This window comes from Peromyscus eremicus, chromosome 1 (assembly GCF_949786415.1).
Source record: "Peromyscus eremicus chromosome 1, PerEre_H2_v1, whole genome shotgun sequence".
Taxonomy (NCBI): Eukaryota; Metazoa; Chordata; class Mammalia; order Rodentia; family Cricetidae; genus Peromyscus; species Peromyscus eremicus.
Genome location: NC_081416.1, coordinates 23,568,095 through 23,591,972, shown reverse-complemented (window position 1 = coordinate 23,591,972; position 23,878 = coordinate 23,568,095). Strand labels below are relative to the sequence as shown.

Sequence of the window (23,878 nt, the reverse complement as noted above, 5' to 3'; positions counted from 1 at the left end):
AGTCTAGTACATATAGGGTTACTGTGGAATATTATTTTAAGATGTGATACTTTTGTTTACGCTGTGGAATATTTGTTTAATGATGCAAAGATGTGTTGCATTCTTTTATGTTGCATTTGTTTAACTCTATGAAGCTGTGTTACTTTGCCTGTCTTGATTGGTCTAATAAAGAGCAAACAGCCAATAGCTAGGCAAAAGAAAGGATAGGCGGGGCTGGCAGGCACAGAGAATAAATAGGAGGAGAAATCTGGGCAGAGAAAGATCAGGGAATGAGAAAAGGAGAGGAGGATTCCAGGGGCCAGCCACCCAGCTACACAGCAAGCCACGGAGTAAGAAGTAAAAAAAGATATACAGAAATAGAAAAAGATATAAGCCCAGAGGCAAAAGGTAAACAAGATAATTTAAGTTAGGAAAAGCTGGCTAGAAATAAGCCAAGCTAAGGCCAGGCATTCATAAGTAAGAAAAAGTCTCTGTGGGTGATTATTTGGGAGAGGGGTGGCAGCCCCCACGACTAACTACACAGGCCCTGGGTCTGATGCTCAGAGCCACATCTGTGACACACACAGATGTGAACAGTTATAATCCAGATAAAATATTACCTAGAAGAAAGATCTCTTGTGAGAAAAGATGCTTTTTGTCCTAAATCTTTCATCAGCTGTAAGTCATCCTCATCCATCATATCTAAAGGAAGGGCTTCTTCTTCCTCCTCCTCTTCCCTCTCCATCCTTTTAACTGTTCCACCAAAAAAGAAAAAAAAGTATTAAAATTCTGCATTTTTCTATCTTACCTCCCATCCTTCCAAGACTGCCAATGAAAGCACTACTGACATGCTGGGTTATAATTCTTTTCCATGTGGAGATAATCCAGCAAAGGGCTAGCATCTTAGTATCTCTGATTCTTGAATCCTAAGAATTAATGTTTCCCTATATTCTGAACTGTGTCTCGGGGCATCTGAGAACCAATGGCTGAATGCACCAGCATCTTCTCATCTCCAGTGACGTTTGCTTCATTTCAACTGCCCTCTCCAAAGGTCCCAAGCCTTGATGCTCACTCTTTGACCACAACCACCTGTCCTTCCAGCAGCATTTGGTTACTTCCAAAGTTTTACTAAGTATATATGTAGAATTTTATTTCTTCAACCACTTGCTGTTCTGTACACTAGTGTGTTCCACTTTTATTCCCTTGCTTAGATTACGTAGTAACACTTCAACCATTCTAACTCTCAGTGAATGGGAAGGTGAAGGCCCTGACATGTAGCCCAAAATCTATTTACATAGCTACTCTGAATGTCTCCCAAGTACAACACTTTCAGATCCGCTGTCTGACCAACTAAAATCAGAAGCTAGCTTTCTCAGTGAAATGTTTCTCACCTTGAAATGTTTTCTCATACTGACTATGGTATCGAATAAAGGAACTCTATCCTTACCTAGGCCTATGAAGATCTGAACACAGGACGAATGGTTACTAGAAAGTAAGTCACTTCTGTGGAGAATGTTTCAGAAGAACTAATGAGAACTCGGGTAAGTGAATGCTCTCATTACCTGGTCGTTTGCTCTTTGGGTCCTCCAATGGGATGGGTTTTTTAGACACAGCATCTTTTACAGCTTGCCTTAGTTTCCTCTGCTCCTTTCGGTACTTCTTGATAGTACTTTGTTGTTTAAATTGCTTGTTTTTTAGTTTGTTTTCAAGTTTCACTTTACTGGTTTTGATCAACTTGCGAAAGCTTGGGACCTGCTTTTTATTTCTTCTCTAGAAAACAACAACAGAAGCAGCACTGCAACTGAGAAACTTGTCTTTTAAATCAGGTTAAGGAAAACAATTTACAAACTAAATCAGACCAATTTCACAACCGTCTCACAACCATGGATCCTGTGTAAGAACTAAAATCAACATATGGCAGTAACTAATCCTACAGAATGGCACCAGAACATCAGTTACTCATTACTGGATTTTCCCATGATCTGAATCCAGTCTTTCAACTGTGTAAGATCTGAAAAGAAAAATGTTATGACTCTCTTATCTTGAAGTAAATGGTTATTCAAGGGTAGCTAAACACTTGTACCGTAACACCATCAGAGCAAAATGATTCACTTGGTGTTTTATTGTTTACAAAACACTCCAACTTCCCAATACTCTATGTAATGATCTTCACATAACATAACATGAAGAAGTGAAGTTTACAGAAGTCATGCAACTTGATGAAGATCCCTGACCTAAGGAGGGTAAAATTGAATTATGCCCTTTATATGCCAACTCTCTTGCTGGTAATTGCTTTATAATCCAAATCCCAAAACTACTTCTAAATGTCCCTCTCCATCTAGGAAAATCACCAGCCTTCCCATCTCCTTAAACTTAAAGGGGAAACGGGTCCTCTCCGGGTCTGGTGACTCATAAAGTAGGTTAATGAAGTTTGACTTGCTTCTCATGTGTAGAAAAGGGTTCGAGAGACCATCTGGAAAAAACTCTTCAGCCTGACATCCCTCAGATGCAGGGCTCATAGCTGGCCTCACACCTGCTCCGAGTCCGTGCACAGCGGGCGAGGAAGCAAAACTCCAGTAAGGTGCCGAAGCAGATGGTGCATGGAGCCGCCAGGAGCCCCAGCACAGGCCACCGCCCCCTATACCAGAGTGAAAATCTATGGGAAGACAAGCTAGGCGGAGACTCTGTCAATCCGAGTAACCCTGTCACCGGGGCCGGGGGCTCCGAGGGCACTTACCGCCTTCATCCTTAGGCCTGCACGGAGTACCACAGACAAGATCAACGGGACAGGGGGAGTCGCAGGAGCCGGAGGAAGTAATACACGTGCCCAAACCTTGCTCGAACAGGAAGCCGATTCCAGCCCCACACCTTTCTGCCACCGGAAATGGGAGGCGGGACTTCCGTCTTCAAGCGGTGGCGCGCGCGCCCCCTGGCGGCTCCGGTTTTGCGCTCAGGCGCTCGCAGGCTGACCCGGGTGAGACTCGCGGGTGAGGCGAGCGGGTGGCCCGGGTTCCTTTGAGGTCCTGGGGAAGACAGAAGGCGAAGGCTTGGCCTTTTCAGTTGCTTGCATCTCGTGGCTCATTCTGTTGCGGGTATTCGCCTTCCCGATCTTCTAGAGGGCGGAGAGCAGCTTCTTTATTAGCAGCTGGCCTCTGCACAGGCGCGGGGAGTTTGTTCCAAATGAAGAGTGATTTCTCACGCCCTTCTTAGTTTAGGTGGTGGCGCAGGTCTTTAATCCTAGCACTCTGCAGGCAGAGACAGGTGGATCTCTATGAGTTCAAGGGGGTCTACACAGGGTAGACCTGTCTAAAGAAAAAGTCTATAGTTTTACTGTGCAATCGTTTTGCTTTGGGTTTAACCATTATATGAGAAAATACTATATTAGTGAGACTTGCAGAGTTAGGATTCTCTTAACCGTTTGATCAAGATAGCGTTGTCTGTTTAGTAATTATGACCAAATCGTTAATTCTTACTGGAAGATACAGGCATTGCAAGAATATGTTTTTAAAGTACTTGTCTCCCAAAGACTGTCCTGCATTTAAAAAAAAAAAAAAAAAAAAAAAAAAAAAAAGCCGGGCGGTGGTGGCGCACGCCTTTAATCCCAGCACTCAGGAGGCAGAGGCAGAGACAGGAGGATTTCTGTGAGTTCGAGGCCAGTCTGGTCTACAGAGCTAGATCCAGGACAGGCACCAAAACTACAGAAAAACCCTGTCTCTAAAAAAAACAAAAAAAAAAAAAAGAAAGAAAAGAAAAAGAAAGAAAGAAAAGAAAAAGAGAAAAACTCTAGGAGGGAGGGGGAGCGAGAGAAGAGGAGGGAGGGGGAACTGAGGTCGGTAAGAAATATGAAAAAAATTAAATAAAAAAAGAAAAACACATAAAGCTGAACTTAAGGCTATTAAGGGTGGGTGGGGTGGGTGGAGAGATGTTATTTGACTAATCCCCAACTCAATACCTCCTGTCTCAGTCTCCCAAGTACTGATTACAGAGTAGAGCCACCGTGCTCGGGCTAAAGCATATCGTTCTTGACCATAACCCTGACACAGTTGGCCTCACAGCCCTGAGCTAGTGAGATAAGCCAGAAGAGGCCCAGAGGACACTGAGGTCATGAACAGTGGCCGTCTTACAGAGCCTGAGAAGAAACTAGTCCTTTCTGCTTTCCCTCCCTTCTACTCTCTCCTTGTTCTCGCTCTCCTTCCACACCCTGTCTCGCAGAGCCTGTCCCACTGTTAGATTACTTCATCACACAAATTGAAAACATAAGCCTGTGTTCTTACCAAGCGCCTGAATTCCTCCCAGAACCTAAGTTACCCCCCCTTCTTCGCTTTGCCTTCTAGTTATTCCAAGGATGAGGCATCCCCATTCCTAGTCAAAACTAACTCCATGTTTCTTACTCTTCTCTCAGCCATCTTCCCCTCTGCCTTCACCTAGTACTTCCTTTCCTGTTAGCCTATTCACATAGAGCTCTTCACTCTTTATCTTTTTTCTAATGATGTTTTCTCATTTTAATTACTGTTTTGTCTTTCTCCTTCCAGGAAAATTATCATCCTGTGTCTCCACTTCCTCTTCTCTATTATCATAACCAACTCTGTGCTAGCTTTTTAAATTTTATTTTAGATTATTTTATTTTATATGTATGAGCATTATGCCTGCATGTATGTATATACACCACATACCTGGTACAGGAGAGGGTGTCAAAAAAATCCCTTAGAACTGGAGTTATGGATGGTTGTGAGCCACCAAGTGGGGTGTGGGGAATGAACCCTGGCCCTACGCAAAAGCAACAAGTACTCTAGACCATTGGGCCATTTCTTCAGGACCCGCCCCCTCATGGTGGCTTTTTAAGGAACTGCATCTTCTTCTTTGCCCATTTTATACTTATGTTTATAATCAAGTAAAATCTTTGGGGTTATCTTTAAACATTTGTTGCCATGCTAACTCTCTCCTGTCTTGAAACCAAGCAGCTTTTTGTTTGAAAGCAAATTTTAAAATGGAAGCTTTCATGATTCCTGCTAACTTAATATAAGTAAGCTAAGATGAACTTAATCTAATCGGCTTGTTTGTTTTCCAGACAGGGTTTCTCTTATGTAGCCCTGGCCATCCTGGACCAGGCTGGCCTCAAACTCAGAGACTGCCTCCTGAGTGTTGGGATTAAAGGTGTGTGCCACCACCGCCTGGCCACTAATCAGCTTCTTGATCCTGTCCACTCCAGCTTGTCACCCACTCAACTAACCCAATGTTAAGCCTAGTTTGTACTTGATGTCCTCTTGGCTCCCTCTGAGCTTTTCTGGATACAGGCTGATAGGGATCAATGGACTACATTAACAGTGTTGCAGGAGCTGTACTAGATTCCTTGAGTCCTTTGGGGAGGCATCTGATCCTCCTGTGACATTCTCCTGAAGCTGGTCATAGGAAGGTAACCAAGAAGCTCCACTTTGTGGTTTTCTCCCAAGTGTACACAGTGTTACAGTGGTTTCCTCTTTAGCCTCACTGGATCTCCCAAGTGTACACAGTGTTACAGTGTTTTCCTCTTTAGCCTCACTGGATCTCCCAAGTGTACACAGTGTTACAGTGTTTTCCTCTTTAGCCTCACTGGATCTCTCGGCTACTTTTGCTGCTATTTTCTCTTCTGTCTTCTTTCTCCCCGCCCCCCTCCCTTCTCTGCATAAGAATATGGGCTCCCTTGGCTCTCCCAGCTGCCTCTTCCCCAGGTTCTTCTATTCCTTCTCTCTCAAGCTTCTTCAATGAAGGAGATGTTCATTGATATGAATAGTGCAATGCAACGAAGCAGCACTATTCATAATAACCAAGTTATAGAATCAGCCCAGCTAATCATCACTGAATAAATGGATAAACAAAATGTAGCTGAGCCTGGTGGTGGTAGCACATGTCTTTAATCCCAGTACTGGGAAGGTAGAAGAAGCAGGAGGATCGCTGTGAGTTCCAGGCTGGTCAAAAGAGCGAGTTCCAGAGCAGCCAGGGCTACACAGAGAAACCCTGTCTCAGAAATAAATAAATAAATAAATAAAATTTTTTAAAAAATTATTTTTTCCCTTAAGGAGTGAAATTATGTCATTTGCAGTAAAATGGTTGGAACTGGAGATTGTCGTATTAAAATAAGTTATGCTCAAAAAATACCACCTTACTCACATATTTGGAATCTAGATTTTTATTTATTTATTTATTTTGAGACAGGGTTTCTCTGTGTAACTGCCCTGGCTGTCCTGGAACTCACTCTGAAGACCAGGCTAACCTCGAACTCACAGAGATCTGCCTGTCTCTGCCTTCAGAGTGCTGGGATTAAAGGTGTGAGCCAGTATGCCTGGCTGGCATCTAGATTTTTAAGGCATTAAGGTAGAATTAAGATTAATTGGGAGGGAGGAGCAAGTGGAAGGGATGAAAAGATGAGAGGAATAAGATTGAAGTGTGCTGTATTCATTTTACGAAATACCACGATGAATTAATCATTTTGTGCAAATCATATACCTTAATAAACTGAAAAGATAGAACTTCCAGCAGCCACCAAGGGTGTCAGAAACAAGAAGCCAAATATCCCCTCAGTGACGCTAGTTGCAGACTTTTGGCCTCTGAAACTATGAGAGAATGAATTTCTATTGCTTTAAGTCACCAAGTCTGAGGTAATTTGTTATAGCAGCCAAGGAAGACTAATACACTAATATTTATGCCAATGTCCTCCTTGGAGATAGGACAACACTTCCTCATGTAAAGGTTCACAAAATGGTTGAGCTCTACCTACAAAGACAGCCCACTCACAATCACACTATCAGGGTCCTTCTCTTTCCTGTCTCACTTCTATACCCTATAATCAGTGGCTCCTGGACGTTACCTTCAAAAATAAATGATTTACACCCAGATGCTTATGCATTAGTTCCTTAGGGCTACCATAACAAAATACCATACTAGATAACTTCTCAGAAATGTATTCTTTCAAGGTTATCAAAGCTACAAGTCTAAAATGAAAGCATTGGCATAGTTGGTTCTTTTTAGGGTCCTCTGTTCTCATTACTGGTGACAGTTGGTAATCCTTGGCAGCCTTTGGCTTGAAGACACCCTAGTCTCTGCCTCCATCTTTATTTAGTATTCACCTTTGTCTCTGTGTCTTCACATGGCTGTCTTCTCTGATGACACTGGATTAAGGGCACAACCTAATGACCTGAAATTAAATGGATTATATCTGCAAAAGCCCGATTTCTAAGAAAGGTTGTATTCCTATGTACAGCCACTTAGAATTGTTAACATATGTTATCGTTCTGTTATCTGCAGAGGCTGTGTTCCAAAACTGGAAACCAAAGATATTATTGAGTCCTAGGTACTGTTTTCCCTATGAAAACATAAAGATTATCAGTTGGGCACACAAGGAAATAGCATAATAACTAATAATATATTAGAACAAGTATAACAATATACTGTTGTAAAAGTTATACAAGTAATTCTGAAGTGAGAGGGGAAAAGTGCAGATAACATAAACTACTGTGTCTTCTCTGTGAGAGGAAGTACATGTGATGCTATAACTAAAACCATTTTTACCATTTCTCATCTGAACACCTTGCAAACTGACCATTCTCACCTCCCACCTCACTGTCACCCCTACACCCTCCACTTTTCCCCACAGATCTCTCTCACACATTCATGTCTGTTTCTTTTGTGATATAACAAGATTACCCAGGGCCATCTGTGTGCCAGAGAGTTTGGAGCTATCTGTTGGAGCCTGGTGAGCTCAGCAGAGGCAGGTAAAGACAATGATCTACCCTCTCCCAGAATCTTTCAAGAGTCATTAGCTCTGAAGTAAAAGGTAGGGCTCTCTGAACCCTCCCCTTCCTTGACTGATTGTTGATAGGGCTGGTCCTGGGGCAGGTACTTACAACTAATGTGAGTTAATGAATACATATTAAGTCATGACATTTGGACTCAGAGTCAAACCTAAGACGCTTCCACTTATTTAAGCACTTAATGTTTCCAAACTAAGTGTAACTTATTTTCTCTTATTGTCAATAATCTTATGAGATAAATATTAGCTCCACTGAATTGATACAGATATATAGATATAGGTATATAGCCCTGGTTACCATTGAATTTCATGACAATTTTTCTTCCTAGCCTCTCAGGTGCTAGGATTACAGGCAGGAGTCACCATCATAGCAAATAGTTAATTTTTATTTAAGAATCAGGGCATTAGGTATTACATTGAATTACAAATTCAGCTGGGAAATGTAACAATGTGCCAGTCAGTCCCCTTAGAGAGAGTAGTTTTTCAGCCAACTGGATCAAATACCTAAGGTTCCTTTTTCAGTCTACAGTAATGCAGACAAGGCAAAAATTAAGTTGAGATTTTCCTAGGGTCATGATATGTGTTCTTTCTCCTTTAAGATTTCTGTTGGTAAATGAAACCTCGATATTTCCTCATTCATTGCATACTGCATGGATAGTTCAGAGCCATTCTCTATTCACTGGTTTTCAAAATCCCTAGGGAAGAGAAAGTAATTCCATGCACAAAGACATGAGCAGTTTCTGAGCACCCCTGGGGCAATACGACTTCCTCCCCTCTGTGCCAGACTCTGCTAGGAACTGTCTGTGAAAGAATGTCTGTCAAACAAGGATGTATTGTCAGGAAGGCTTTATTCTAAAGTTGCTGACCAGTATAGCTGACCAAGGAAGACCACAGAGTAAAACCAACACCTAAGGTGTCATGTATCATGCTCACAAGTCCCACAGTGCCACCCTGCTTATTCTAATGCATTCTCCACTACACCTATCAACAAATACAAGTCCTTGCTCTGGTTACAAGCAGGAAATGTTGTGCTCACAGGCTTATCCACATGTACTCTGAAGCTCTGCTTGGGTGGAATTTATGCTTTTAATGTTTTCCTTCATTTTCCAAGCTGATGCTCTTAAATGCATTTAAAATCTACTTCAGCATATAAATGATACATAAATAAAATACTTATCTGTGAAGTTGATGAAAGATCTGAATGATCCAAAATATCTCTCCAATATGTCAAACAGGAAAAAAAAAGACCTACAGCTAAAGAGTATCTTTCTTTAATCCACTGAAGAAGGAAAAAGTCTTAGAAGTTAATTTTTAAATTATATTTATTTATTTAACTATTCATTTATTTTGTGGTGTGTGTGTGTGTTTGTGTGTGTGTGTGTGAGAGAGAGAGAGAGAGAGAGAGAGAGACAGAGAGAGAGAGAGAGAGACAGAGAGAGACACAGAGAGAGACACAGAGAGAGAGACAAGAGAGAGAGAGAGAGAGAGAGAGAGAGAGAGAGAGAGAGAGAGAGAGAGAGAGACCTATGGAGTTCCAATGACGACTTGTGGGCATCAGTCTTCTACCATGTGGATCCCAGAGATTGAATTCAGGTTGCTGAGCTTGCCAGCAAGCGCCTTTGCCCACTGAGCCATCTTGAACCTGTGTAAGACTGTGTAACTACCAGAATAAAAGGGATTTCACAGTCTTTTGAAGAGGTAAAATACAGGAAGTGGGAGGCTGGAGAAATGGCTCAGTGGTTAAGAGCATTTGCTGCTCTTCCAGAGGACCCAGGTTCAGTTCCCAGCACCTACATGGTGGTTCACAACCATCCATAACTTCAGTTCCAGGGGATCTGATGCCTTCTTCTGATGGATATGTGGAGATGGGCACCAATCATCCATGTGGTGCACATACATACATGCAGCCAAAACATGCATATACATATAAAATATAAATAAATCTTTAAAATATATATGTAAAGAGGAGGAAGGGAAAGAGGCAATTAAAAGAGACTACAAAACAGTTACACTTTAAAATTTACATAATGATTTAATGTGTCAGTTCCAGTAAGTAAATTATGTATTAAATCATCACTTTAAAATACTAATAGACGTTTATATTTCACACTATGTCTGTGGGATCAGGTTTGAGGAGTGGCTTAGCAGGCTTGTTCTGATTGCAGAGATTGCAATCTAGATCCTATCAAAGCTGTGATCGATTGAAAGCTTCAGTGAATGGGGCTCAAGGATTAGCTACCATTCTGAGTTTTGTGGCTGTAGCAAAAGGCTTGTTTCTTTGTGACCCTCTCCATTGGACAACTTGAATGTCTTCATGACAGAGCAGCTGACTTCTCCTGAGGTCTTATCTAAGAAAGAAGAAGGGAGGATGCTCATGTTTTTAAGACCCAGCTATGGATGTCATTGTTTTTGCCATTCTATTTATCAGAAGTGAGTCCCTTACTTCACACTCCACTCAGGGGTGGAAGAGCTAAACCTGGATTCTTGAAGGGATATCAGAAATTAAAGATGTTGGGCTAGGTGCAGAGGTCAAATGTCAAGAGTATTTTCCTAGTATATGGTAGGCCCTGAATTTGATTCCTGTCACAACAAAGTAAGATAAAATTGTGGACATTTAAAAAGTAACATTTATAAGAGTGTGTGTGTGTGTGTGTGTGTGTGTGTAAATTTATGTCACCACATACATATGGAGGTCAGAGGACAACTTGTAGGAGTTAGTTCTCTTCTTCTACCACATGGGTCTGTTGTGTGACAGACTTTTCCTGGAGCAACACACACACACACACACCCCACCAGAAAGGGAGCCCATGACAGACTAAAGTAACAATTATATCAATGTCATCCAATTTGGTGAGCTAATGAGTTTTTTATCGTGCTCACTAGCAGGAGTGAGTGAAGGGATAACAGCTGCAGCACCAGGAAACCCACTGCATCCTGGGTGAGGACTCTGGGAAACAGCCCTGGGGTCTCCAAAGCTTGCAGGAAGCTCCAGTCTGAACATCTCTTTCACTTTGCTCCAGTCTCCACTCCGGTACTGTTCACTCCCTGTAGGGGCCTGCAAGATTCCTCCGAGTTTTTATAGCTCTGGGGTTTGTTCCAGACATGTGACCTTTGTTTATCTCCTGTTTGCCACCCTAGGCGCTTCCTTCCCTTCTGGAGGAAATGTTTCAATTTCTGAGGAACATGCCGTAGGAAGGATCTCAGGGATTGAACTCAGATTGTCAGGTTCGGAGTGCCTTGACTAGCAAAGCCATCTCATCAGCCCAGACATATTTTAAACCATCAGAGACAAATTAATGAGTATCAAGACCTACGTAGGCACTGAATTCAAAGACGTAGTTTTCTATCAGTAAAGAAATAGTAGGTTGGGATTTGGTGAAATTTTTGGTTTGCTTGTTTCTAGTTGGTTGGCTGGTTTTATTTATCAGTTGTTACTTTTGAAAACTTTCAAAGATTTATTTGCATGTGTGTGTACATGTGTGTTTGCTCCTAGAGATCGTAAGAGGTGGGATTTAAATCATGGGCTAAGAGGCTAGAGAGATGACTCAGCGGTTAAGAGCACAGGCTGCACTTCCAGATTCAATTCCCAGCACTCACATGGCAGCTCATGCCTGTCTGTAACTCCAGTTCCGGGAAATCTGACACCCTCACACAGACATACATACAGGCAAAACACCATTGCTCATAAAATAAAAGTAAAATACAAATAAATTAAATTAAAAACAAATAAATAAATCACGGGCTGATTTTGTACGCCATGTGACTGTGCATTCATAAGACTTAATAGGATCTGTACGGAGATAGTGACTTATTATCCCTAACAGATAGGTCAGTGTTTAGTACCTAGAAAGAATTAAGAAATATTTACTGGCCTATTGAATTAAACTTACTGATGAATTATGACGAATCCTTAAAATAAGAAAAAAAAGCAATCCCATTAATTGTTATTGATTTCAAGCATTGAGGTTCCTCCAGGTAGTTTTTTTTTGTTTTTTGTATTGTTTTGTTTTTTTTTGAGACAGGGTGTCTTTGTAGTCCTGGCTGTCTAGGCACTCATATGTAGATCAGGCTGTCTTTGAACTCACAGAGACCCTCCTGCTGGGATTAAAGGCCTACACCACCATGCCATGCTAGGTGTTGTGTTTTGTTTTGTTTTTTTTGACATGGTCAGCTCTTTCCTCTAGAATTTAAAGGAGTCATAGATACAGACTGGGGGACCATGGGTCAAACTATGCCAGCAGAATTTTATTTTTAATGTTTTTAAGTGGATTATACACTGTACTCTGCACTTCCCATGAGCCGTGCTGTTTACTGTTGTCTAATATCCAACAGCTTCATCAGTCTTTAGTGGCCTGTGAGTATGAGAGCCATGTACCTAGATTTTAAATCTCAAGATTATGTTATTGAGTATTAGTCTAGCCCTTTTACTTTCATCCCGCGGAGAGCTGTCTCCTGTAGATTCACTTGTGACTCAGGTTCAAGGTACTATTTAGTGCCGCACTCCTCAGCTTAGCCACTCTTCTCCTGCATGCTACTCTCTTTTTGTCCTCAGTCCCCACATTTTCAATTGTTTATGAAAACAAACAAACAACAAAACCAAGCCACCAGTGCAAGAGGCTCCCTAGTAGATTAGATCCCCATAGGAATTTATATTATGAAATTATACATTAAAGAGAATCACCATTTTCTAGTGGATATTTTGCTTGTCTTTTCCTAAACATTTAAAATGCTACAAGATTACTGTGCTGGCTAGTTATATGTCAACTTTACCAAGCTGGAGTCATTTGGGGAGAAGGAACCCCAGTTAAGAAAATGCCTCCACCAGACCTGCTGTGTGTGGGCAGGCCTGTGGGGCGTGCTCTTTTTTTATTTTTATGTTATTTTTTTTTTTATTTTGGGGGGCATGTTCTTGATTGATAGTTGAAGTGGGAGGACCCTGCCTCACTGTGGGCAGTGCTGTGGCCTCTGCTTCAGTTCCTGCTTCCAGGTCACTGCCCTGACTTCCCTCAGTGAAGGAGAGAGGTGTGAGAGTTATAAGATGAAATAAACTCAGGGTGGTTTATCACAGCAATAGCAACCCTAACTAAGGCATACCTTTTAGTCCACACTTCATATGCTTTTCCAAGCTCCCCATTTAATCCACACATTTCCAAATACTTCATAGGGTCATCTGTCACTAAGGCAGACAAGAAGTAGATTGAACCCACGGCCTTGTACTTGCTAAGCATACACTGTACCAATGAACTATACCCTCAGCTTAATAGTTAATATTAACTGATTATTTCTGGGTATTGGAACTATAGTTATATTTGTGCTTTTAGGTTTGGTGGGTTGTTTTGTTTAGTGTTCTACTGGGTTGAAAAGTGTAATTTTTTTCCTTTTCCTTTAATTAGTTACTTATTTTGAGAGAGGGCTAGAACTTGCTGTATAGATCAGATTACTGGCCTGGAACTCAAGTTCCAGGTCTGTTTCTGCTTCCAGAGTTCAGGGATTAAAGCCATGTGCTACTTCTTTTGGCTTGAAACTGTGGGGTTTTGCTTTGTTTTGTTTTTGGAGACAGGATTTCTCTGTGTAGCCCTGGCTGTCCTGGAACTTGCTTTGTAGATCAGGCTGGCCTCTAACTCACAGAGATCTGCCTGCCTCTGCTTCTGCTGAGATTAAAGGTGTACACCTCTACTGCTTGGGCATTAAAGTGTCGTTTTAAAAAGGTGTCATTGAAAGAATAATAGAAATGTAGAATTGGCTCCAGGTCTTATTTTGGGATATTTTGATAGCACTCTAACACCCAAGACTGCCCAATGAAGTTATACATTGAATCAGGGGGTGGAGCCAGCGACTAGCTGACCAGTATTGGCCATAGAGAAGCCAACAATTTGGATAGAGAAGACACTCAGGAAGGAAAGGGTGGGAACTGGAGTTTAAGCTCTCTTGGTTCTGGGACAAGGGAAGAGATGTGACTCTTTTGGATGTCTCCTGCCAAAAAGCAAGGTCAGCTAGTTGCTACTCAGCCTCTCTGAACTAGCAGGTTTTCACCCCAGCCTTTGACTTCTGAGTCTTATTGATAAATAGCATGGTAGAGACTTAATTTAAACCTACAAAATACAGCTGCAGCAGAGCCAGGGCTGCAGGACTGGAAGCCCCACCAGGCCACAAAGTAGGGCTGTGCTTGAGGTGGCAGACGATAATTAAAATATCAGTAGATTCATGCGCAGCTGCTAAGCCAACAGAAAAACAAGGTCTGACACCAGCTGTTGCGGAAAATAGAAACACTTAACAAACTTCAGATTTCTCATACTGAATTTATGTAAAAACTTTCATTGGATTGTAACAGTGGCAACTATTTCCTACTTTCATTTGTTATATTTTGTTTTTGTTTTGTCTCTGAGAGAAAGTCTCATGTAGCCCAAGCTTGCTAGTAGATGAAGGTGACCTTGAACTTTTGGATCTCCTTCCTCTGCCCTACCTCCTTTGTATTTGGATTACTGACTAGTTTGTACCACCATGCTTGGTTTATGTGGTGCTGGGGAATCAGACCTAGGGCTTTGTACAATCCAGCCAAGCTCTCTAACATCTGAGTTACAAACCCAGCCCCTATTTTTTGAAGTCTATAATTAAAAGAAAATTTTTTGAGAAAGAGCTTATCTTAGTTAGGGTTTTCATTGCTGTGAAGACACCATGACCATGGCAACTCTTATAAAGAAAACATTTAATTGGGGTGGCTCACTTACAGTTTTAGAGGTTCAGTCCATTATCATCATGACGGGGAGCATGGCGTTGTGCTGGCAGATGTGGTGCTGGAGCTGAGAGTGCTACATCTTGCAGGCAACAGGAAGTCAACTCAGATACTGGGCAGTGTCCTGAGCATAGGAAACCTCAAAACCTGCCCTCACAGTGACACACTTCCTCTAAGGCCATACTTATTTCAATAAAGCCACACCTCCTAATACTGCTATTCCCTATTAGATTATGGGAGCCAAATACGTTCAGACTATCATGGGGCTTCCCCTTGAACCAGGCTGGCCTCAAGTTCACAGAGTAACTTCCAATTTACATTTACTTATGTATGTGCCTGTATGTAAGGTCAGAGAACAACTTGTAGAAGTCGGTACCCTCCTTCTGCTATGTGTGTCTCAGGGACGAAGCTCAGATTGTTAGGCTTGGCAGTAAGGAAAGACCTTCAACAAATGAACCATTTTGTTAGCCCCCCATCTATAGCTTTTAAATATGGCTTTAGAGGTCCTTTTCTTTTCAAACGCAATACAAAAATTATTTGCATTACTTCACAATCTGTAGTTATGACATTCATTTAGAACTAACTATACTTCAGAGCATTTATTTTTATTTTTTTACGTGCATTAGTATTTTGCCATGAGTGTCAGGTCCCCTAGAACTGGAGCTACAGACAGTTGTGAGCTGCCATGTGGGTGCTGGGAATTGAACCTGGGTCCACTGGAAAAGCAGTCAGTGCCCTTAACCACTGAGCCATCTCCAGCCCCCAGAGCATTCTTTAAAGAGTTAACATTTAATCAATTTAAATTTTTTTGTTTTTGTTTTTTGTTTTTTTTTGAGACAGAGTTTCTTTGTGTAGCCCTGGTAGTCTTGGAACTCGCTCTGTAGACCAGGCTGGCCTCGAACTCAGAGAGATCCACCTGCCTCTGCCTCTCAAGAACTGGGGTTAAAGTTGTGTGCCACCACCACTCAGCCTCAATTTAAAATTTTTATAGAGGCTGGAAAGATGACTCAGTCAGTGGTTAAGAGCATTTACTGCTCTGGCAGAAGACCTGGGTTTGGTTTCCAGCACTCACATGTCAGCTCACAACTAGTCACAACTGCAACTCCAGTTCCCAGGGAATTGAGCCTTTTCTGATCACAGAGGGATCCTGCAAGCACGTAGTGCACATATATACACACTGGCACACATACACATAAAATTAAATATGTTTTTAAATGTTGTGAAAGAATTATAAGCTGGGCATGGTGATATATACCTAGAATCTATAACCTCAAAACTTGAGAGATGAAGACAAGAGGATTAGGAATTCAAGACCATCCTCAGCTACACATTGAGTTTGAAGTCAGCTAGGGCTGCATGAGACTCTGTCTCAAAAAACAAACAAAATGTTAACTCTTTAAAGAATGCTCTGGGGGCTGGAGATGGCTCAGTGGTTAAGGGCACTTAACAAAAATAATATCAACAAAAAGTATAAAATAAAGAGTGCATTCTTTCTCTTTTCATGGCAAACTGTTTTGACTTTTATAGATACATAATTTTACATATCATTGTAATTATAGCATTTAATTATACATTTTTTTTTTTTTACAAGACAGGGTTTTTCTGTGTGGTCCTGGCTGTCCTGAAATTCCCTTTGACTACCTTTGTAAACCAGGATGGCCTTGAACTCAGAGATCTACCTACCTCTGCCTCCTGAATGCTGGGACCAAAAGCATATGCCATCGCGCCTGGCACACATCCTTACTTTTATTTAGTATAGATTTGTTAGTAGTTTTCTTTGTATTTTTGCCTTTCTCTCCTCACTTGTCTTTGATATACGTAGATTGGCCTGCACTTCTCATATTGCTGACTATTTGGGTAAATTAGAATTTTTGGCTCTAAAGCATTTAGCTATAAGCATCTCTGCACAGCTGTCATCTTTTCTTTGGAACGGTTTCCTTATGACAGAGTCCCAGGGGTAAGATTACAATGCCTTCTAATATGTGGCATGAATCGCTCTACTAAAGGAGCATTGTGTGTTTTTAAAGCATTTCCTCTATCTCTTGGTCTGTGGTTTGTCCCACTGTGGCTTACCAAACAGCAGCTGCTCTGTGATCTCTCTGTCTTTCATTTCCCACTCATACCTCATCCTGCTAAGTTAATCTGAAATATTCATCTTCACAATACTTATTATCTTACTATAACCCACAACTGTGATCCCAGTCACCCTTTTTACCAGATGGGGTTTTGCTAGGAATGTATGGAATTTAAAGTATTTGCAGAAGTTGGAGATAATTTCAGTAGCAAACCAAATTGCACGGTTTTGCAAGACCATACATTTCTACTACATTACAGAGCTCACTTTTAAATTTTTATATCAAATTTATTATTCATATTTCAATCAGTTTCCAAAGGGACATACTGATGATATGGTTATTTAGTCTATTCATCATTGAAGATAGTTATATACTTAATTGGTGTGACCCAGGCATCAGAGTGTGTGTGTGTGTGTGTGTGTGTGTGTGTGTGTGTTTAATCCTAAGTGTTTCTGATATGTTTCAAAGTTTGAGTAACATTGCTCTAAGGGTCTGTGGATGGTATTGGAGGTGATTTAACACTGTAGAAGGTGCCTTATACTTAGATGCTCTTTGGGAATCCAGTATAGCCCGAGAAAGATCAGGAAAAAGCATGAAGAACCCACAAGATGGTTCAGTAGGTAAAAGAAAGCACTACTGGTGTAAGCCTGATTACAGACAGACAGACAATAGTAATAATAATAAATAATTTTAAAAAGAAGGGTATAAAGAACTTGAGGCCTCTGTACTCTCCTTGACTACAGGCAGAGCAAAATAATCAATTTATGAGGGACCACATAAAGGATATAATGTATCTTATTAGGAGACTTTTCTTTGTAAAACTGGATAAAATGTTACCAGATAACACAGAAAAATTTTTAAAGTTTATTTATTGTTATTTTGAATCAGTTTTGCTCTGTAGCCCAGGCCAGCCTCTATTTCCTGATTCTCCTGCAGAAGCCTCCAGAGAGCTGGGATTGCAGGAGTACCACATCACACTTGTTCTCTTTCCTTCCTTCTTTCTTTCTTTCTTTCTTTCTTTCTTTCTTTCTTTCTTTCTTTCTTTCTTTCTTCCTTCCTTCCTGTCTCTCTCTCTCCCTCCCTCTCTCGTTTTCTTTCTTCCTTTCTTTCATTAGTGAGTGAAAAGTGCTATCTCATAGCTTTGATTTGTCACTCCCAAATAACTTAATGACGATATGCTTATTAATATTCCATTTAACATATCATCTCCAGAAAAACATATATATTCAAAATTTTATACCCTCCTCCCTCCCCACCCCTTTCTTTTTTACAAACTATCTCACACTGTAGCCTCTGCTGGCCTGGAACTCACTATGTAGTCTAACAATCCTCCTGTCTCAGCCTTCCAAATGCTGGGATTACAGTATGAGCTCATTTTAAAATTGGGTTGTCTTTTTAAATATTGAGTTATAAATTTATTTTCTTGAGACAAATTTTGCTAGGTAGCTCATGCTGTCCTCAAATTTGCTATGTATCCCATGTTGGCCTTGAACTTGAGATTCTCTTGCCTCATCCTAGAGAGTTCTGTGATTATAGGTGTATAATCTACCATATTGACTTATTATTTCATATTATTCTGGGTACTGCGCCCATAACAGATATAGGATTCCTATCAGTATGTATGGCTCATACACATTTCTTTGTTTTCTTCCTTTTGAAAGATCTTTGTATATGTATGTGCAGGTGTCTGTGTGTTCCTATGTATAGGATAAGTATACACTCGTGCCTAGGAAAGCCAGAGGTCAACTTCTGCTGTGGAATAATCCTTTTTTGTATACTGTGAATATGTATTACTCTCATTGTCTTAATAAAGAGCTGGCTGGCCAACTGGCCAATAGCTAGGCAGGAAGAGGTTAGGTGGGAGCCAAACTAAGAGGATGATGGGAAGAAAAATGGCAGAGTCATGGGAAGTCATGAGCCAGACACAGAGGAAGCAAGAGATGAACATGCTGTGCTGAAAAAAGGTACCACCACTTGACAGAGCATAGATAAGAAATATGGGTTAATTTACAGGGTGGTGGTGGCACATGCCTTTAATCCCAGCACTCAGGAGACAGAGGCAGGCAGGTCTCTGTGAGTTCAAGGCCAGCTTGGTCTACAGAGCTAGTTCCAGGACAGCTGGGTGTTATTGTTTGTTTTTGCTCTTTTGGAGGGCCCACCACCCAGCTCCTAAATAAATCACACACAGAGGCTTAATTTTTAATTATAAATGCTTGGCCTCAGCTGGGCTTGTTTCTTGCCAGCTTTCTTAACTTTAGTTTTTTTTTTTTTTTTTTTTTGGTTTTTTTTTTTTTTTTGGTTTTTCGAGACAGGGTTTCTCTGTGTAGCTTTGCGCCTTTCCTGGGACTCACTTGGTAGTCCAGGCTGGCCTCGAACTCACACAGATCCACCTGCCTCTGCCTCCCGAGTGCCACCACCACCCGGCATTTTTTGTTTGGTTTTTTTTTTTTTTTTTGGTTTTTCCTTAACTTTAAATTATCCCATCTACCTTTTGCCTCTGGGATTTTCCCATTCTCTTCTGTGAACTTTACTCTTACTCTGTGGCTTGCTGTGTTGCTGGGTAGCTGGCTCCTGAAGTCCTCCTCCTTCTCTGGCTACTTCTTTGATCTTTTCTCCTTCCAGATTTCTCCTTCTATATACTCTTTCTGTCTGCCAGCCCTGCCTATCCTTTTTCCTGCCTCATTATCGGCAATTCAGAGCTTTACTAGGCTGTTTTAGACAGGTGTTTTAGACAGGTATACAGCTTCACAGAGTTAAACAAATGCAACATAAACAAAAGTAACACATATTATTTTAAGGTATGTTACATTCCCCAACAGCTAGGGCTGTTACACAGAGAAACCCTGTCTCAAAAAAACAAAAAACAAAAAACAAAAACAAAACAAAAAACAAAAAACAAACAAAAAACAAGCAACAACAACAAAAAAAAGAAAGAAAAATGAAAATTAAAGACCTGACAATTTAAGATGTAAGTGCTAGTTAGTAACAAGCCTAAGCTATCAGCTGAGCATTTATAATCAATAATAAGTCTCTATGTGATTATTTGGGAGCCAGCTGGTGGGACAGAGAAACTCCATCAACAAACTTCAGGTATTATTCCTTCGGAACTGTTCACCTTATTGTTTGAGACATGGTCTCTTAATGAGATCTATGACTAGCTGTTTTGGCTAGGCTGGTTGCCAGAGGTTCCTAGGGATCTGCCTCTCCAGTGCTGGGATTACAAGGACATTCTACCACACCAGCTTTTTATATGAGTGCTGAGGATAGAATGAACAACCTCATGCTTGCATGGCAACTTGACCAACTAACTGGGCTATCTTCCTACCTCTGGAAAGATCTTGATAATAAATGCTTTTGCTGCTTAGGCTTACAGAAAAGCTCATTATAAAAGACACTTGATAGTTCTTAATCTGAATGGTAGGTACATGGATGCACATTTTATTACTAAACAAGTAGGTTATATTCACTCTTAAAGCTATTCATAAATATGTTTGTTTGTCTTTTATTTTTTTTTTTTGGGGGGGGGCAGGGTTTCTCTGTATAACCATCTAGGCTGTTCTTGAACTCATTATGTAGACCAGGCTGGCCTCTAACTCATGGAGATCAGCCTGTCTCTTGTCTCCCAAGTACTGGGATTAAAGATGTGCACCACCACTGCCCGGCTCATGTATACATTTTATATACAAAACTTTAAAGACTTTACTGTACTGTTTTGCAAAGTACATCATTCCATTTCTATACTTACTTTCAGAGGCATTTGTAGAATGAATGGTCCCTAGTTACTGCTTCATCCTATGACAACAATGTCTATTTAGGCCTTTTACTACAACTTCACTGTCCCTTCTGAAATGCCAACACTATTGGGTTTCTGCCCCACCCTTACCCTCATTCTTCTATGGAGGTAAGGTCACTCAGGATTCACCTTGGTGCTTTACATAAATGGCTCCTCCATCATTGGAGTTTTGGGACTTTCACTATATGTTAGTTAATTCCAGTGTTTTGCCCCAATCCAGTTTCCAATTTCTTCACGTCAATCTCATAGCTTTGTAATTGCTGGCTGCTCTCCTATCGCTCCTGTGGCTAGTTATTATCTATTTTGTGATGTGTACATTAAATACATTTATTTCCACCAAATGGTCATCATTCTATTTTAATCCATTACCACAGGGTCCTCGCTCAGACTCCATTACATCGCCTTACCCAGGTGACATTACAACCAACGTGTTGATTGTCATGAGGTAAGTAGAAAGAGTAGATAAGGGGCTGCCCTGGGGGCAATGAAGACCTGAATGGTTGCAATAGAATTCCTCACTGTTGATAGAGAAGGTAAAAACTGTCAAGATGGAAAAACTTAGGCTAACTTCGTTATTTTGCTCTCACAAACGAATCGCATCAAGTGAGTTTTTGGCAAAGCGTGCAGTACCTGCGCTTCTGCTAAGCATTGTCACCCTGCGAGTGCGCCAACCATCCTCTGCCTTCCAGAGGCAGCTGGCGGATCCCAGATTGTCCTCCGGGTCGCTCTAGCTGCCGTCTCTATGGTTCGGGGACGCGCCGGGTCGCGGCCGGCCCGGGGCCTCTGGTGCGCGTGCGCGATCCTAGCGCGTGCCCGGGCTCCGGCAACTGCCCTAGCTGGCGGGTGGGAGGGGTGGGTCCGGGAACGTTGCGGCGGCCGTGGCCGCGGCCCCTGCGCGCAGGGCAGTCCTCCTCCTCCGCCGCCGCCTCAGATGATGGGTCCCGAGGATGCCGGAGCCTGCTCGGGAAGAAACGCCGAGCTGCTCCCAGTCCCGGGGCCCATGGGTCAGGATGGGAAGACCGTCCTCGCCGCCGGCAGTTTTGGCGGAGGCGCCGTCGCCGCAGAGTCGCCCGGGGAGGCTGGAGAGGAGGAAGCGCCGCGGCAGCTCCTGCAGCGGTATCTCGCGGCGGCCGCGGGCCCGCTGCAGCCCGGGCTCGGCGGGGCAGAGGCGGCGGCTGTCCCCGCGGCGTGCCGCTCAAGCATGACCAACGGGGACTCGGGCTTTTTGCTGCGCCAGGACCGTCGCGGCCCGGAGGAGGCGCGTCGCCGCCGATCCTGCGGCCACCCGCGCCTGCTGGATCCCGCGGACGAGGGTGTGGACGGTGCGGGCGGCCCGGACGACTGGGCCGCGCCGCTGGAGGACCCGCTACGGAGCTGCTGTCTGGCGGCCGGGGACACCGATGACCCGGAACCCACAGCCGCCACCTCTGCCGCGAGGCCGGGTGGGAGCGCGGAGCCCAGCCCCGACCTCCCCGACGCCCGCTTCAGCTCTCGGAACACGTTCGAGGTGAGCCGCCGCCAGAGCGTCGGCGACCTCCTGCCCTCGGCGGGGCCGCCCGCACCCCTGCCAGCGGCGGAGCTGGGCCCCGGGGGCACCACGGCTCGAACTCGACGGAGCGGTGGCCTCGCGGATTTCTTCGCCAGGTATCGCACCGGCCGCGCGGGGGGCTTGGGCGGGGCCGGGAGCGAGCGCAGAGGGCGGCGGGCGGCTGCCTTCCAGCGGCCGGGCGCATCGGGACTCAGCTTTGATCTGTCACTAGGGAAGGAGAACCGGGTGGCTTTGTGAGCTCCGGGTCAGGAGGCAGTCTTAGTGTTTGTTACTCCCTTCCCTGGGAGCGTTGTGCTTCCAAGTCTGACCAACCACCTAATGCCATAAATTCAGTTGCCTCATCTGGAACAGCAGTTAACCATCGCTCTATTATTTTTTTTTTAAAATTCATTACCAGGATTCGGACGGAGTGGGCGGCGGTGTATTCCTACAGGTGTGGTGTAGCAGAAATCTGCGAAGTTCATTTGCGTGGAATCTAAGGCTATTCCATTAGCTTGGGAATTCTTGATTTTTTTTTAAATATTACAGTTATTTATTTTGTGTAGGTGTGTGTTTGTGTGCGCATGTGTGTGTGTGCACATCTATGTGTGAATGTATCCTCTCGTAGAGGTCAGAGAACAACTTTTGGGAGTTCTCCCCTCCCACTTTCTGGATACAGGGAATTCAACTCAAGTTATCAAGCTTAGTGGAAAGTGCCGTTACTCATCGAGCTATTTTACTGCCTAGTTTGGGCATTCTTGAAATTAGAAATGATTATTTTTCATAGTATTTGTTTCCGTTGCCTAAAGCATTCCGAATCGGAAGTACACACTTGTAACACCAATACTAAGTAAGGAAAGATGAGGCAGGAGGATAGCCAGGAGTTCGAGGCCAGCCTGAGCTACACAACTACTAGTAAATCAGCCAGGGTTATATACCAAGATCTTGTCTTTAAACAAAACCGGCAGGCAGTATAGTGCTTAGAATTAGGACCCAGCCTTTCAGCCCAAATTATTATTGCACTCTAGGAAATTAGGAAATCCCTTTTCTGCTTATCTCAGACAAGCTTCAATCACTTTTCATCAATGTCCACCATCCCATTGTTTTTTTTTTGTTTGTTTTGTTTTGTTTTTTTTTCCCCCGGAGCTGAGGACCGAACTCAGGGCCTTGCGCTGAGCGTGTGGTTTTGGTGTCTGTCCTGGATCTCGCTCTGTAGACCGGGCTGGCCTGGAACTCACAGAGATCCGCCTGGCTCTGCCGGGATTAAAGGCGTGTGCCACCACTGCCAGGCCACCATTGTTAATTGAACCCAGGGCCTTGCACATACTAGGCAAGTAGCCCACCTACGGAGTTACATCCTCAGCAACTTCTGGTGGAGTGTGTGTGTGTGTGTGTGTGTGTGTGTGTGTGTGTGGTTTGACTCACTTTCATGTGAGTTTTTATGCTTGAGAGCATGTATTTTGTGGGCATGGTTTGCTAGAACACTGTAATTATCTGGAAAGATGTCAGTCTCCCTTACCCCTCATAAGAAAGCTGTTATATAGTTGAGATTGGCCTTAAACACCCTCCCATCCCCCCGACCCTGCCTCAGTTGGGATTTTCCTGCCTCAGCCCCTCTCCATCACTGGGGTAACTAATTTTCAGTGGGGTTTTATCTGTGATTTGACATCTTGAAATTAAATTATTATGATGGACTTTGCAGATTCCAGAGTGAGACTTTCCTGGCTTAATTGTGCTAGGGAAGTTATGGTGGAAATCTTTGTGCATATTCTTGAAAAGCAAGTGTCTTATGAGGTAGATTTAGACTCGTGGGTTTTGGTGGTTGTTGGTTTTTACCTCTAGGCAAATAATATGTCTCCAACATGTAAAAATCTTACCTTTTTCAGTTTTCTCTGTTTTCATTCCTTTTTCAGAGATCTTAAGTATAACCTGAAGTGAAAGAAACACTTTTTTTTTTTTAAATTCAGCCTCATCGTAGCCCAGG

The 23,878-nt window shown here is 42.7% G+C and overlaps 2 protein-coding genes across 5 annotated transcripts in view; one reads left to right on the top strand and one right to left on the bottom strand.

The window, feature by feature from the left end:
* Noc3l (NOC3 like DNA replication regulator) overlaps window positions 1–2,848 on the bottom strand; it is a 33,736-nt gene extending 30,888 nt beyond the window's left edge. For both annotated transcript variants that reach the window (XM_059258504.1, XM_059258515.1), the window contains exons 1-3: window positions 2,717–2,848; window positions 1,542–1,749; window positions 600–732 (exon numbers count right to left, since the gene is read on the bottom strand). In XM_059258504.1, coding sequence (XP_059114487.1) covers window positions 600–732; window positions 1,542–1,749; window positions 2,717–2,725 — 350 coding nt within the window. In that variant the 5' untranslated portion in view covers window positions 2,726–2,848. The remainder of the gene's footprint in view (window positions 1–599; window positions 733–1,541; window positions 1,750–2,716) is intronic.
* A 17,893-nt stretch (window positions 2,849–20,741) lies between these two features.
* The window catches only part of Tbc1d12 (TBC1 domain family member 12), an 86,127-nt gene continuing 82,990 nt past the window's right edge, over window positions 20,742–23,878 (top strand). The window contains exon 1 of one of the 3 annotated variants that reach the window (XM_059258484.1): window positions 20,742–20,811. In XM_059258484.1, coding sequence (XP_059114467.1) covers window positions 20,807–20,811 — 5 coding nt within the window. In that variant the 5' untranslated portion in view covers window positions 20,742–20,806. Of the gene's footprint in view, window positions 20,812–21,221; window positions 22,011–23,878 lie in introns of those variants that run through there. The other 2 variants (XM_059258474.1, XM_059258468.1) reach the window with 2 other exon arrangements.